Source organism: Sinohyriopsis cumingii, chromosome 6 (assembly GCF_028554795.1).
Source record: "Sinohyriopsis cumingii isolate HCF-2022 chromosome 6, ASM2855479v2, whole genome shotgun sequence".
NCBI lineage: Eukaryota > Metazoa > Mollusca > Bivalvia > Unionida > Unionidae > Sinohyriopsis > Sinohyriopsis cumingii.
The window spans coordinates 55241637-55259726 of NC_142966.1; the positions used below are offsets into that span (position 1 = coordinate 55241637).

The 18090-nt window shown below is 34.8% G+C and overlaps 1 protein-coding gene across 2 annotated transcripts in view; it reads left to right on the top strand.

Annotated features, from left to right (window-relative positions):
• The window catches only part of LOC149796966 (coiled-coil domain-containing protein 138-like), a 63063-nt gene that overhangs the window by 23442 nt on the left and 21531 nt on the right, over positions 1–18090 (top strand). For both annotated transcript variants that reach the window (XM_089961646.1, XM_089961647.1), the window contains exons 7-12: positions 759–836; positions 5860–5991; positions 8419–8568; positions 10387–10509; positions 13032–13245; positions 15297–15421. In XM_089961646.1, coding sequence (XP_089817772.1) covers positions 759–836; positions 5860–5991; positions 8419–8568; positions 10387–10509; positions 13032–13245; positions 15297–15421 — 822 coding nt within the window. The remainder of the gene's footprint in view (positions 1–758; positions 837–5859; positions 5992–8418; positions 8569–10386; positions 10510–13031; positions 13246–15296; positions 15422–18090) is intronic.

Consider the following 18090-nt stretch of genomic DNA (forward strand, 5'->3'; position numbering starts at 1 on the left):
ATTTATGCAATAATGTATAGATAGGATTCCAATGGCATTTTAATATTGGCTCTCCTCTTATAGAACAGAACAAATAAAGGTTGACATCACTTTTACCACAGGAAAGTAACACATTTGCACACTTGAAAAACTGATCAATTTACCTTTTTAGAAAATGATATGAGTTCATGATCTGCTGCATTCAGACAGACATACGCTTTCATGTCCAGATCCTTCCATCTTCTGGCCAGTTCCTTCAGTTCATATTAAAACAAATAATTTACCAGTTATATGCTCTATTGTTTTTTTACTAAACCTGAGCCCTTAGGTATTTACAAAAATTGTCAAATGCATTGTCTCTATGTTCAGGACCTCATTGTTAACAATGCTTTATTCATATACGGACATGGTACAGTACAGTTTTTCTTGCAGGAACGAACAAATTTATCTCAGTTGTCACCTACCTGGGTTTTTTATTCAATTGGAAAAAAGCAGATCTTACGTCCTGTCAACACTTTGTTCATATGGGTATTGAATTTCTGACCCATCTCAATCTCATTCATCTCCCTCAACAACAAATTGCACAAATTGTCAAGCTGTCAAGGTTAATCACAGATTACTTAATTCATTATTGTTTTTTCTCCTTCTGTTTTGCTATCCATGTTAGTCTGCCTATGATTGGTTTTCACCATTTGAATTTACATGCATATTAGCTCACATGCTATTTTATCTCACTACCTGTGTTGATCACATCTCAAGTATGCCTGTATATCTTTCAGTTTGAATCTTTAAAGACTCAGCATGAGAAGCTGGAGAAACAATCTTTGAGTGTACAGTCAAGACTGACTAATTTACAGGTAGGTTATTTATTTGAATTGCATATTCCTTCAGGCTGCATGTTACCACATTATGATAAACATGAAGGGGCAGTTTGAAAAATATACACCATTTTATCCACTGACCCTATTCACCAGAAATAAATTAAAAAAACTTATTAAATAAATTTTTGTCACTTCCCAAGTCTAAAATTGTTCTCTCAATGTACCCTGTTTGTTTTGATGGAACAGTCTATGTTGGGAGTTTTTTTCTCCCCCAGCAATGAAGATATTGAGACTGTTGATATACCATATTGAATGTTACAGTCACAGATACCATCATAATCTCACACTTCTTCTTGCATTGAAAACTCATAAGAACCACATGTCTCAATTCAAGCATGTCATGTGGAAGAGCAGTAATTTCTGTTGGAAATGTAATTGAAATTACAGTACAGTTTTTGTCAGGTATATTACATGGCTAATCTTGGAGGGACCTCAGCTATAACCTGTATCAAATAGTGTATGTCTTCTATTGCTAGTCTAACGTTGTATCAATATTGTTAAAAGGGGAAAATAGCAAAGCAGCTGTTGTGTGACAATCCTTTTAATCGCTGGAAATAAGAACGTTTTTGTCATCTTGGTCTTTTGGCTTTGGGGCTCTTGGTGTCTTACAAAACCTCAAGTTGCATTTTTTCTCAATTTGTTTTCGTCTGATTTGTAAAATGGGATGTCTCTGATACCCAGTAACCCTTGGCCTCTATGCTTTTCTATGCTGTTTTCATAGACCTAGATCACTAGAAGATGGCAGATAACTTGTGTTAAAATATCTCATGACTCATGTCAAATGCTAAAGTACACTTGGCAAACTACATACATGTTAAAAGCACTATAAATTATGGTGACATTATGGAATTATTTGCACATGTTCAGTAACAGAAGGCTCTCTTTTGTGAATTTGTTGCAACTTGGGAAAGTTTCTGCAAATAAAAAAATCATCTCACTTGGCTCATTAATACATAATGCTATGATGGTATGATATAAAGTTGACATTGTTTGATATACAAGGTACATGTGTATGCAGTGGCAGCTACTGAGGTAATTCAAATGTGTTATTTCGATCATTTGCAGTAAGCCCATGCATATTCTGATAGATGGCTGCCAGTACTGTTAACATGGTCACATGTTCTTTACATTGGTATTAAGTCCTGAACATGCCATGATTAAAAGCTACCAGTACTGTTAAAATGGTCACAGATTTTGTACATGGACCATAAGTTCCATCCGGGGCCCCGAGTGGTCCAAAGCGCTCTCCGTTACGGATCACTGCCATCTCACCTCTTTCTGCGTGGGTTCGAGTCACGGATTCAGCCAATGTGGGTATGTGGGAAAGCCAGTAGCTTCTTGTGGGTCGGTGGTTCTTTCTGGGGTTTCCCTGGGTTCTTCCTCCGTCATTAATACTGGCCGCCATGTATAGCCTATCTTGTGTTGAAAAATGGCATTAAACCTCACAACAACAACAACAACAACATAAGTTCCATCCGTGTTCTGATTGATCGCTACTGGTACTATTAACATGGCTGAAAGTTTTGTACATTGGCACTAAGGTCCAAGCAGGTTCTGTACATTGGCAGATAGGTCAGACTATTTCGGATTGTTGTATACCAGTACCATTAAAATCATTGTAGGTTCTGTGTTCACAAGCAGTAAGCCAGAAGATTTTAACAAAATATGCCCAAAATTTAATCATTAATAAGTACTTGTAGTTCTGGACATGAATAATTAGATAGTATATGCAAGAATGATATTAAGGGTAAGATTGTAACAAGCCAGAATATGTGATAATAGACTAAGACAAATCAGAAAAGCATTTTTTGTTATTATCTTTTATCCCTTTAATATTTGACTCTAATCAATGCCAAAAAAAAAAAAACCTTGACTCAGCAAAATGAGACAATAGAAAGACAAAAAGGCAGACATAAACGAATTTGATTGAATGGTCAGGAACCAATCTCTACCTGTTTTACATTGTGAAAAAATACTATTTCCTGTTAACATAATTACCAATTGTGTTGCTCTCATCCTTTGTATACTGCCAATGTTTGTTGATATTCCATAAACTGTATCTGAAGTTATTGTCTTCAAACACACACATGCAAGAATGATTACTGAATCTCTTCCACTTTATAAATAGGGATAGAATTACTCCAGTTAGCTCATGTTAATTAAAATGGCTCCATTGTCAGGTTCTGTTTCGACCATTTTCATATTAACAACCTCATTTGTGAAGAATCGAGGGGCATAAATCAAACAAAATCTTTAAAGTGATGGAGGGATTTTCTTCATGCATAGTTTGAATTATTATGAAGCTAAGATAATTCATTTTGTGATGCTTACACTTACCCCTTCTGACCATCTGGTCTTTATCACAGTCATAGAAAATTTGTTTTGCAATTTTGGTTTAAACTTTCCTCTTAAATATTTTCAAAACCCAACCCTATAGTTGATTTTCTTTATACATGGGGTGGATATGAAATTCTTTCTTTGACAGTTGTTTATCTGGTTTCACTCTAGAGTCATGGTCATATATTTGATTTGATTGTGGATCTGCAGACCATGGCCTTCTGATTTTAAGTGTTTAACTTCTGCCGATAATGTTCATTATGTTATCTCAACCTTTAGAGTGATAAATACTCTCAGTACTTTGACTTTCTTCGTCTCACACAGGTGAACATCTGACCTTGTTAATAGTTTTTTCTTATGCCATACGAATTCAGTAGTAATCATCATTCATTTACAGTAGGACTTATTATGTAATAAAAATTGAATAGCAGTAACATGTCATTCATTTACAATAGGTCTTATACAGTACAAATATAATAAGTCCTTCATTTACATTAGGACTATTTATGCAATAAAGGTTTAATAACAGTCATCATTCATTTACAGTAGGTCCTATGCAGTACAAATTCAGTAACACACATAATTCCTTTACAGTTGCTCTTCCTATTTGATGTAATTCTTATATAATACAATTTCACAAAAAGACTCCTTGTAGTGTCTAGTTGGACCCAAATGAAAATGATGCTGATATGACATCCTGTACGGCCAAAAATGGTTTTCATCTTGAAAATATTGTTGATACTCCTCCTGAATGGATGTTCATTCATGTGTTGTTTTCACCAAAACATTTCTAATGATGTCTAATTGGTCCTTAATGAAATCAGTGCTGATCTTGCATCCAATATGGTTGCTACATCATCTGTCTAGAAAATATTGTTATTGTTAATGCTGAATGGTATCAATATAAAAGTTTTATGACAAGATTTCTTATGATGTGTACTTGGTCTTCACTGTAAATAATAATGCTGATCTAACAGTCAGTATGGCTACCATGGCAACCATCTTAAAAGTCTTGCTCTCTCTCTCTATTCCTCCTGAACAGAAAGCCATATTGACAATGGGGTTTTGCTCTTATGATTTCTGGTTGGTACCATTGATCTGACCTTTGCTATGGCATTCTTGAAAGTCTTGTTATTGCTACTTCTAGATGGATGTAGTAGTGAAATTGGTGAAAAGACTTCCTGTGATATGTAGTTGGGCCTAAGGTGGCGCTCACCAGATAATATGTACTTTTGAGAGAGTGACGTATGTAAGGTGAAGTAGTTCACATTTAAAACATGCACAGTGGAGAGAATGTTTGCATACCTCTATGCTACATTAATGTAATGTGGATGATATTTCTTTTGGATATTGTACTTTTGGAAATTTTACATGATTTAAGCACACTGCTAACTAAAATGACTGCTCCCTTGTGTTAAAAAATCAGTCTGAATTAGTCTAAAGTACACTATACATAGCAGCTATTAAAATAGGGAAAATGAATTTTGCCAGACTAGACAATACCAGCTTCTGAAAGTGCAATGAATGAATTACCAAATATATAAAATGTAAAAAAGTTATCAGCTCTTTTTTATACAATTTACCTCTGAAGTTCAGGAAGTGAAAATGACCAAGTAGAGCTAGCACTTTTTTGAAAGATGCACATTTGAAGTAAGGCCAAGCTGTATACTCTATAACCCATAGTACACCCATCAATCATACACCAAAATAAAGGGAATTAAAGGTTCTTTGCATTATACCTAAGATATACAAGGTCTTTTTTAAATAGCCAGTATAACCAGTGAGGAAAGCCGGGGACATTCTTTTTTTTAAAAATCCTAACCCTATGCAAAATGCGAAACTGTATAGCGCCACCTAAGATAAAATGGTACCAATGTGATATCCAATATGGCCACAACCGCAATGGCTGCTTTCTTGATAATCTTGTTGTCACTACTGCTTCTAAAGGGAAACACATATCAACATGGAGTTTTCAGAAGAAGACTTCCTATGAGGTCTAGTTCTTCCTAAATGAAAATGGTACTCGAGTGATATCCAGTATGGCCACTATGGCTGATCACCTGAAAATCTAATCACTACTACTCTTAAATGGAAATTCATACTGACAGGGTTTTCATGAAAAGCCTTTTTATTATGTCATGTTAATTGTAAATGAAAAGGGTGCCATCCAGTATGGCCACCATAGTATGCATCTTGTAAATCTTATTGATATTAACCCTAAATGGAAAGCCTTATTGACATTGGTTTTTTGCCAGAAAGACTCCCTTTGGTGTCTAGTTGATCCTAAATGACAATGACACTGATAAAATCATGTTAGCGCTGCTACTTCTGAATGTCTGTTCACATTTACATGCTGTTTTCTAATGATGTATTACTGGTCCTAACTGAAAATGTTGCTGATCTTGCATCCTATTTGTGGACCCCAGAGGCTAACTTAAAATCTTGTTATTGCTCAAAATATCAGAGATGGTATCACCACTAAGCAGTTACAAGAAGAAATGGTCTTACCTTTACATCCTAGTTTTGAATTAGTAATGCATTACCCCCTTCGAAGAATCCTTATTTATAAATGCAGTGAATGTTTAGTAACTTATGTCATTGATTTAAAATGTGTCAGGATGTTAAAAGTAAACTTTTACAAACTTTCTAATGTTTGCTGCAGAAGAAACAGGAGTTCTCCCAGAGACAGAGAGATTCAGAACAGCTGACCACTGCTTCATCAGCAACATCTGTACCCAAACAGAAATCCCAGCCAGATATGGAAGAAAGGACAAAGTCTTCCAAATACATCAAGGTTGCAATTTTAGCTTTGACCTGCTTAACCAGTTTCTTTTTTTCCATAATAATTATTGAACTGCATCCATCACTAAAAACAAGCATTGTTAATGTGCATTCCTTTGTTATATCCAGAAAACATCCATATTATTACAATTATTATTTTGAACAAATTATATGGATCCCATATCAGCCATTAATAGTGAGGTACAACAAGTAATGTATTCTACTTTGTACTTTTTATATTCACTTTTTAAGGAGAATTGCTTTGAGAAATATTGCAATATTTGAACTTTTTAAAAAAATTGGAGAATTTTACTTTGTTAAAGATATGATGAGTATTTAAAAATGTTAATATCTGCAACAGAAAACCGGCATGGTCAATTTAAAGCAGGTCATAAGTCATTTATGATTTCCCAAATGTTATGTATATTTAATTGTGTGCTTAACCTTTGCACATGCTTGTAGGTTGAACTTGAGGCTATGTAAACAGAGTGTTTACATAGCTAACTTTTTTCTGTTATTGTAAGCTGTAAATAATTTAGGCATTGGATTTCATAACACTCTAGGTCCAGTCAGGTTTACAATTTAGAATGGAATTTGCTATTGAATGACTCACATTTAGGTAAGATAAAAATGTGATAAATATAGATTTACTAGATAAATAATTAATACCTATTTTGTATCAACCTTTGGGAATCCATTTGTGATCAGAATTTACAGTTTTGTTATAATTCAAGAGAAATTATGTATTTCAGATATTCATTGGAATTATAAAAGTGCTCACTCATTTTTGTTTTTTTTGTATACTAGTTTGTATTATTATTGTAAACTCATTCAAAGATATTCAGGAATACATCATTGTATTATATCTTGACATTCTAGACTTTTGGAATTCATTTGGAACATTCTGTATGTTTGGACTTGTGAAAAGGCATTTACTATTATTTGGGATTTAATTCACAAAACTGTAAATAAATAAAATGCTTGTTGATTTTACTTAAATTGTTCATTTCACATCTTTCTATTGTATATTTCAAGACAGAGTCATAGGACAAGGTCTTATATACTTTTTGTTGATTTATAATTTTCTTGTACAGGACTGTTATTGTGATTGTTAAAATTGTATTAGCATTTGCTTTTTCATTAGTTTATAAGAGACAAAAGTCAGAAACACCTTATTTTGTGTCCATTCTCTCCCAGAGTTAACAGCATTTCAATGCACTTTGGTAAAAAGTGACATCATATTGATTTGATGCATTAACGCAATGATCAGCTGTGATTTTTAGTTGAGCATTAAGTGCTGATTTTACAAAATCAGACACCTTTAACTCATTAACTCCTGGAGTTTTTTGTCGTTTTCGCATGAAATGTGAGTAGGAAACACATTTTGTGGGCTATTTCTGAATACATCCTTATACACTGACTTCCAAGAGATTTCCTGTTAACCTAATGCCTAGTTATGTTAGAAACATCATTTTTCATTGGCTATTTTGCTCGCACATGAGCAAAAGGGTAACAGTTGGATATTTTTTTTCTTTGCTTAACAAACTATCATTTTCATATCAAGACCACTTATTATTCAAAATGCCCTACTTATCCTACTTTCTGCAGAGATTCACCTGTCTGTGTGCAGTTCAGTCTGCCTTAGGTCTGAGGCCAAAAAGTCTAAAATCCAATGGCTAATTTATGGTGGAAAAGAATTTGGTCCAAAAAATTAGGCTTTTCCTTCTGTATTTTGTAGTGCAACTAGAACGTCCAGATTATTTGGTATCATTGTAGAACTACATCTGTCTACATTTCTATAATACCACCCACTTTAATGTATGTTACATGACCTTGACGTTACAGAACTCAGTAGTAGGCTACTACCTCCTGATGTGTAAACATGGCACATGGGGTTAATGTGTTAAGAAAGATTTTGGTATAACACACCCTCAGACACTTTTGAATGGAATAATCTTAGAAAGAAATTATCACTAATACTGGAGACAGCGTCCTTGTTTAAATCGAGTAAGAAAGCAGTTATTGCAATGCTGAAGACCAAGCTTCATTTAAAATCCTTTTAGAAAGCAATCATCACAAGTACTGAAGATTCATCATCCTTGTTTAAAATCAAGTTAGAAAGCAGTCATCACTAATATTGAAGACACAGCATCCTTGTTTAATTCCCTAAATTATAACATAAAGAATGAGTATCATCACACTAAGATAATATATTGTTTTTAGCATTTAGTGCTATATACGTAAATTAACATGTTTTGTATAATGTCCTACTGGAAATGATGTAAGCTTACAGTTTAAAGTGAAAATAACAAACTGGTTAAGCAAAACAAACAGAAGACATTCTTTTCAGAGTGTAAATAAAAAGTTTTTATACAACAATGCAAACCTGTTACAATGTGCAGTAATTAAATTTTGGGGTTTATCTGTATACCACTGGCAGGGCTCAACAACAGTCAACACGTTTGAAGTTATGTCGACACTGCTGGATTGGATATGTGATGCACATTTACGATACACAGTGACAGACCAACCTACACGACCAGTTGAGAGATTTTCATCCCCAGAGTTTCTACAGGAAAAAGTTCTTAAGGTATACACAATATAGAGTTAAGCTTGTAAGTTTCATGGAATGCTGAGTTAAACTTTTCAGTTAGTAACGTTTATCCAGTCCTTGAGACTGTATAAATTTCATGTTCTTTTATTCCTGTGTATTTCTATTTCATTACTGTGCATGAAATGAATAATTTATTATGGAGCAAATCTCTTTCTAGTTGTTCATTTTGTATGACATTAAAGAGAGAAAACAATGCCCAGTCCAAAGCTAACTGCCTTCCTTTCAGTAGGCAAGCGTCCTTTCATAATGTCATACCTCTTTTTCCAATCTTTTTTTTTGGTGGCCTTTGACTTCGATGGGTTTGTCATCTATATATGTATTCATCCAATATGATCTTAACATTTTTTTTTGTTGCCATTTGTTAACTTGGATATTCATTGTGGCATTTCCACATCTGTACAGACATTATTATTCATGGAAAACACTCAGTAAACATATATTCAATTTAACATTTGTTTTTTCTTATTAATATGTAATACTTTCTAAATAAAATAAATTAAAAAGTAATTAAAGGGCAAATGCAGTATAAGTACAAAATATAAAGCCTAATCCGTTCTATTGTTATCTAATTTGAAAAACTCACATGTACTAGTTTCATGCATAAAATTATGTTCACTGAAGGAACATTCAAAGCATATATAATAGTAGTTACTATTTGCTTTAAGTTTAATTCACAATCCATATCAGCCTTTTATTATTTCAAGCATTGTGATTACTTGATATGACTAATTTAAATAATATTAATTCATTGGCCTGTCTATCAAATAAAAGCATTCATCTATTCATGCCAGGACCGCTCTGGTGGCCTAGTGGTTAGAGTGTCTGCCTCGGATGTGGGAGGTCGCGGGTTTGAACCCTGGCCGAGTCATACCAAGACTTACAAAACTGGTACTAACAGCTACCTCGCTTGGCGCTCAGCATTAAGAGGTTAGTGTTATGACTGGTCCGCCTGGTGTCAGGATAATGTGACTGGGTGGGACCTCATGCTGCAAGTCTGCGGCATGATGCTCCAGTGCTAGACATCACTATAAACTGTCACACTGCATACATCATAGCGATATGACTGAAAAATTGTTAAAGCTGTGTTAAAAATCTAAATCACACATATTCATGCCAAATTGTGAAATTTTGGAGTACAAAAGTTTCTTAATCACTTAGTCCTGAGAATGTGTGTGAGTGTGATGTAGATTTTTAACATAGTTAAAACAATTTTAGTCATATCGCTACAGTATCTGTAGCATGGCAGTTTATAGTGATGTCCAGAACTGGGACATCATGTTGCAGACATGTAGCATCATATTCCACCCAGTCACATTATCCTGACATCAGGCTGACCAGTCCTGATGCTAACCTTGTAATGCTGAGTCAAGCGAGACAGCTACTAGTTCCTTTTTGATAAGTCCTTGGTGTGACTTTGTCAAGGTTCAAACCCGTGATCTCCTGCATCTGAGATGGATGCTCTGTCTACTTAGGCCACTGGAGGCATGAGGATAATCTAATGAACTTTTGCACAGGTCTTTGAATGTGTATGATAAATGTATAGTATTCCTAAGGTGACCATTTTGTGTGGTCATGCTTTTGAAAGTCTGTTTGTTTCTTTTGGCATGAAAAAATATGTTTTATGAAAAAAAGCACAGGACGTGCTACATTATGTTTGGGGCCTCCAGTTTTTCAGTCTATATAGTACAGCTTAAAAAATGTTTCAGTAGTTGAACAGTTAATTGATCCAGAAAACACATCAGTTGGAATGAAATTTGCATCATGCTCATTAATTGATATGATAATTTGCTACAGATTCTCCCCTCACTGGTGGAATTACTGAAGGAGTATCCTAGTCAGAACCTTAAACTGTGTCTGCCATGTTTGCAGTTTATCTATTGGGCTCTGGTTCAAGTGGAACACAATCAGGGAATACAGGTAAAGGGACATAACTCTCCCTGGAGTTGTTTTTAGGAAAGAGAGAAACTAAGCTGTTTTCAGTCAGAATGAGAGCTTGCAATGTATCCTGTAGGGTACACATGTAGAATACTCCAGAGTTCATGTATTGTATGTGTGTACTGTATTGAAAAACATGTACCTTGTAATCATTTTCTTATCATTGCTAATATGGCAAAAATGTTGAAAGAAATTTAGTTTCTACAAAGTGTACTGATGAACAACATCCACTTCACTATCTGCTATGCTTTGCTCAGACCTTTCACAATGAGCCATAATATTTTCACTAGGAAAAACATTTTTGATATTTCACTTAGACATACCTTGCCAATCGAATCATGGTTTGTATGCTCAGAGGGAATTAAACATAATGTAATTGTACCCACACTTTAGTACAGGGGATTATGGGATACCCCTCACCCATATTCTGTCAATCCATCCATCATTGTTGCATTATCTCCACCATTTAAATTTAAACTTAACCAAACTTTATTTGAGTTTTATCCAATATGGTAACCAGACAAAAACATAATTTTACCTGTGTACCATGTAGTCCCTGAGAGGGTAGTGGGAGAAATCAGGGGCGAGTTCGGGTAAAAGTCATGTATACAGTTTAAATAAAGTGACATATTGGACAAGTTACTACCCTAGATTCACTCTTGATGGGGTGTTATGTCAAAAAAGGAGCTTTTGAAACATGAAATGGGGGTATCTGTGAACCCCATGTACAGCTGTCTATCCATCCTTCCATCCGGACAATAATCTCAGTGCAACTATTCCCCCAGTTTGTAATGAATTGTCATAAATCATGGTGGATTACACTGAAAATAGTACATAGTGTAATGGTGATCATCAAGACATATGCATGTTGACCACTCTGTGTACTCAAACTGTTGTCTCAAGTGTTAATGCCTAGCTCATATTCTTCATGGAGTAGATGCTGGTTGCAGGAGGAGCAGAGATTCATTTACATGGATAAATTACACACCTTTCCTATATATCAATATTATATACACTTCTGTTATTTGGAATATATATTTAATGGGGAAATGAATGAAAACTGTGAAAGTCAAAAATGCCCTGGCCACGGTATCTAAAAATTCTGACAAGATGTTGTTGTTGTGGGGTTTAACGCCATTTTTCAGCACATGATAGGCTATGCATGGCGGCCAGTATTATTGGTGGAGGAAGAACCCGAGAAAAACCACTGACCCACGAGAAGCTACTGGCAAGCTTTCTCACATACCCACATTGGCCGAATCCTTGACTCGAACCCACGCAGAAAGAGGAGAGATGGCAGTGATCCATAACGGAGAGCACTTTAGACCACTCGGCCACACGAGGCCCCCTGACAAGATATGATTATACTTGTGTATTCATGCTGACATATCAATTAAAGTCATCTGAATATGTAATCAAGATTGTACCAAAGTGAGAAGACATGAATATCCAACCCTACATTAGACCACTCTGGTGGCCTAGTGGTTAGAGCGTCCACCTCGGATGCAGGAGGGTCATGGGTTCGATCCCCAGCTGAGTCATACCAAAGACTTACAAAAAAATGGTACTAACAGCTGCCTCGTTTGGTGCTCAGCATTACGAGGTTAGTGTTAGGACTGGTTGGCCTGGTGTCAGGATAATGAGACTGGGTGGGACATCATGCTACATGTCTGTGGCATGATGCTTCAGTGCTAGAATCACTATAAACTGCCACACTGCAGACATTGTAGCGATATGACTGAAAAATTGTTAAAGCTACGTTAACAATCCAAATCACACACACACAACCCTCTACTTTATAATGGTATATTGTAGCTTTCTTTCAGTTTTGTTTCTTCCTGCTATGATTTAAATAAATAGATGCTGACTGGTGAAATACATATTTACTCATGATTTAAGTGGGTATCTGTCTAACCTGCAGAAAGCAAGGTAAGACTGAGTTATAACATTTATGACAGAGTCATAGTTACTGTAGTTTCATTCTCTTTCAGTGTTATGATTTTATGATAATGTTTTGTTTTTAAGCTTTTTTAAAATCAAAGACAGCTGTTGTACATTATACCATGGAGTATAGATGATATTGCATTTCACAGATTCCATTATGCCATTGTGGAGCATTTTGCATGCAAACCTATTTATCATTCATTGGAATGATCTATAAAAATCCAAATATACCTACTTACAGATCTGAGGGAAGGTTACCATTTACTGTCCTCTTAGTTGTCTTTTCTTGATAGTCTTTCTTCCTTAGAGTTGAACAAAGCTTACAATTTATACATAGTACTGTCAAGATCGTTTAAGATATTTCTCCATAGAACATATTTTATTAAAAAAAAATGACTCCAAGTTTTGATTTTAATTTATGCCAAAAATACCAAATCAAATCTTCATATTCAAATGTTGTTTCACTCTTGGTAAATGCCACAATTCCCACTCCCTCTCCCATCATATGCACAGTTATTTTTGTTAAATTGTCTTTTCCATATGAGAATATTTTTCTTCAGAAAACAAACCTTTCATCTACCATGAGGCGTCTGGGAGAAGAGCTTTACAAATCAAAGTCAGTACGTTTCATGGACTCAGATCCATCTTTATCAGGAGACCTTCCTGGATCACCAAGCAAATTTGAGAAACCCAAAGAAGGTGTTTATTTTCACAGTGCCAATCTTCATGTCCGTCTTCTTTCATCCCTGATCATTCTAAGAACATTATCCCAAGGTAAGGTACAAGCTGAATGCACATCTCTTTGGGCTGAAGTTGTTGAAGTGATTGTTGTACATGAATGTTTGTTAGAATTTAACAGAGTATGATATTAAGAGATGGTGGGCCAATAGTAATTGAAGTGAAACTTTAATTTTCTAAATGTTAGCGTTTAAGATATTGTCCCAATTATATCACTTTTTCAACATTTCAACACCAAATTGAGATTTTACATTAACCTGCCTCTGATACTTCTGACAATGTGATGCTTCAGACACTGATACTTCAGACACTGTGATACTTCAGACACTGTGATACTTCAGACACTGATACTTCAGACACTGTGATACTTCAGACACTGATACTTCAGACTCTGTGATACTTCAGACACTGATACTTCAGACACTGTGATACTTCAGACACTGATACTTCAGACACTGTGATACTTCAGACACTGTGATATTTCTGACAATGTGATACTTCTGACAATGTGATACTTCAGACACTGTGATACTTCAGACACTGATACTTCAGACACTGTGATACTTCAGACACTGATACTTCAGACACTGTGATACTTCAGACACTGTGATACTTCTGACACTGATACTTCAGACACTGTGATACTTCAGACACTGATACTTCAGACTCTGTGATACTTCAGACACTGTGATAGTTCAGACACTGATACTTCAGACACTGTGATGCTTCAGACACTGATACTTCAGACACTGTGATACTTCAGACACTGTGATACTTCAGACACTGATACTTCAGACACTGTGATACTTCAGACACTGATACTTCAGACACTGTGATACTTCTGACACTGTGATAGTTCAGACACTGATACTTCAGACACTGTGATACTTCTGACACTGATACTTCAGACACTGTGATACTTCAGACACTGATACTTCAGACTCTGTGATGGTTCAGACATGATACTTCAGACACTGTGATACTTCAGACACTGTGATACTTCAGACACTGTGATACTTCTGACACTGATACTTCAGACACTGTGATACTTCTGACACTGATACTTCAGACACTGTGATACTTCAGACACTGTGATAGTTCAGACACTGATACTTCAGACACTGATACTTCAGACACTGTGATACTTCTGACACTGTGATAGTTCAGACACTGATACTTCAGACACTGTGATACTTCAGAGACTGATACTTCAGACACTGTGATACTTCTGACACTGGAGTTTTGTCATAGATAGAGGTAGTACAAAGAAAAAAATATATTAAATTTTGGAACTGTATGTCTTTAAGTGCAAAAATAAATCTTCACCAAGAAAGTTGGGGAATTTTTAAGGTTTAAGAAAAATAGAAATTTTCCAATGAAATATAAAGCTTAATATCATGCAAATATTAGTTCTTATTACTCAGTTAATCATTGCTGAGTGTTAGGTGAAAAAATCTTTGTTGCCAACCAAAGTAAAAAGAAAGATAACAAAGATCTTTCCCCCCTAAAAAATAGGAAAGTATTATGATACTGTGCCCTAAAATATGACATCATTGTCACATGGAGACTTGATTTCATATATGGGGTTTTGAGCTCAAATATCTTTTATGACATCATTTTGGGTACTTATATTTCCACAACTTATAGCAATTGAAGAAATTGTTCGCTCCTTCCAACTATTCTTATTTGTAAGATCTGTTCCATTAAAAAATACATGGGACCCAATGAAAGCACTTTTATTGTAGAATAGTCACCCATAGATTTAGTGTAGAATTTTGTGTTGTTTTCATATGAACTCCTTCGTAAAGTACCCTGGCATATACTTTAAAAAAGTGTCTTCCCAGGGTACCATGTATGTTTAAATGGAACAGCCATAAGAAAATGATGTTTATTATTAAATGTTAGACAGGTCTTTGTACTGATCATGACTAATATGCCACCCAGTAACATGATTTTAAAATACTTATTAAATGTTAGGCTGGTCTTTGTGCTAATGATGATTAATAAACCACCCTGTGTAATATAATGAGGTTATTTGGCGACCTTTACCACATGGCATTTTACCAATTATTTTATTATTTTCCTAGCTGACCTACTAGCCAGTGTGTTTGATTCCTTGAGGAGTGACCTGAAGTCAGACGTAGCAAAGGAATTGTTCCTGTATTACCAAGCCACCCCTGTCATCATCCATTACCTTAAACCTGTCAACAAGGTAGGCTTCATGTCATTAACTTTTATGAGCATTTCCAAAGCTCAAAGTTCTTTGGAAATGTTGTGAGTACCATATTTACCATAAGTGTTGGGACATTATAAAATAGATAAATTTTTTCCTGTCCCAGAACTTATGGTGAAAAAATTTTCACCTAGGTTATATGGACCGAGACCTTAGAAACAAAACAAATTTGTGTTTAAGTTTTTGCCCACTGCCAAGAATTGCAGAATGCAATAAAATAGATGAACAAAATGCTAATTTGACAATAAAATGAAAGAAACTAACTTTGAATTGTTATCGTTTATTCCTCTTGTTTTTCATCATGTGCATTAAAAAATATATATATATGAACTCCGTATTTATAATGTAGGCATCCAGCCTGTAGCATGTATTGCTTATGTCAGATAACACTTGACACATTATTCATTGCCATGAACATAGAGAAACAAATCGTGTTTGGTTGTACTCAAAGGTTTGAATATGTTATCCGACTGAAAACCAGATCTAACAAAATCGTAAACAAGAAAGGGAAATATCAACCGATTGCTTGAAGTCCTCTGAAATTCACACATGAGACAGTGTTAGGTTCTAAAAAGCCAAGATTGCGTTCAGGTTAACTATGTGGCAATATCTCGCAAATAAAAACCATTTTTTGCAAATACATTCACTTTGAGTGCAAATGGCAATTTTTTTGCTATCATGGGCTACAGAAAGGACCATTAAAGCATGTTATTACTGTGATGGCTATTTACCGGCAGACGTTAATGCCTGTTTTTATTAATTATGACTACAGATGCTAAGCAGATGGAAACCTACTTGGTGAATCATCATAACTGGCAGTAAGCAATAAACTCATTGTTTGAACTTACCTATAGGATATCAAATACAAAGGGTAGTTTATAACAAAACAAGCTGACCTCAGCTTTGGATTCCTTTAAGTGTGCCAATTTTTAAAAATTTTTATTATAAACAAAGTTAGCAGACATAGAGAAGTCAACCTTTCACTGGTATTCATGGGAATTTTGAAATAAATTGAAATATTGGTATAATTTTTAAAGTGACACAAATTAGTGTTTTATGCATGGACATCAGTGACTCAGCATCGCCCAGGAGATTTGCAGGAAATAAAATCATTCAAAGGAATTCACAAAGGCCAGAAGAGAAGATGATTTTGCCAACAAAATGATCATTAACATGGTTGAAATTTAAGTGTACTTTGGTCTCTTTCCTGGATGGACTTTCGATAAGATGGTTGTTAAAAGTGTGAGAACTAGTAGATAAAAAATCTGACTTTAGTTCTTTCCAGTTTCCACTTCAAGAGATTTGTTGCCTCCAATGATAATTTTTCATTGGATGAGAAAGCTAAAAAATATTTATGTACTGAAAGGAATGGTTCGTAGTCGTGCAGGAGAAGGGTTGGGTTGATCAGATAATGCTGCATTGGGTTAGAGTTTTATCTCAAGTACACAATTTTATATTTTTTCTGAAATAAAATTTAAGTTGGAGTGCAGTTTTTGACATTTGATTTTCGAATGATTTAAAAGGTGTACCTCAACTTATTGCACAAAATTTTTTATGTATCCCAGAACATACCATTCACAAAACAATTACTTTGAATGTTTTTGGTGTCCCAAGAAATATGATGTCCCAAAATATATGGTAAATACATTAATTACCTTGCCTGTGAAAAATATTTCACTTAAGTGATGTCAGTATCACCATACTTTTCAGGACTCACGGTACTAATTCAATTCCAATGGTAAACATATGGAAACACTATCATATTCAAAATTCAATAACTTAAAATTTATGGGTGCTGATAATGACACCTATAATTCTTCATGCACATCTAACCTTGGTGCAAGCTTATGTGTGGAGAACACCATATGACCCGCGGCACTTTGTTAACATACATGTGCATGAAACACATGTTATTGATTCTGCACCAAATGAATCAGGTGCTACTTTCAGTATTGAGTAGTCCTGAGTCAAGCCTGTAAAAATGCTAAAATTGCATCAGTAGAAATTTGTCAATATTTTTTTTACATTACATACAGGATAAGCTCTCAAAAGATATTTTTCTTAAAATTTTAATTTTCATTATTAACCAATTATGGACCACCAAACCTGTAAATACTCTATTATTTCTTCACCCATTTCTAGACTGGTTCACAGTTCTTCCATATAATTAGCACTGTGTGTCCTATAACCAGGTTTAAATGTTTTAGAAAAAGTTGTATTTTACTCCTTGATATTAGAGCATAATTGTAAGAAAGAATTGGCCATGCTTGTGCATGGATAATAGTGCAATAGCATTTGATGTGATACCAATATCTATAGTTAAATTGCATCTGCATTACATGTTCCTGTGTTGTATTGTACTTATTAGTGGCTTATTCTTGTTATTAAAATATTTGTTTTCTGCCTTTGTATCTTCATGTTATCTTTCTATGGCATGCATGCTACACAAAAGAAACACAAGCATGCTGACATCAGCAAGTATGACATCACAGGGTATCAAATTACATGACGCATTGTATTTTCATCTCTCACTGGCTATAAGACAAGTTTCAAACGTTTTAAATTTCAAAATTGCATTTCTTTTCTTGCTGACTCTCACAGAAATAAGATGCAGTGCATCCATATTCACATCAATCAAACAAAACAAA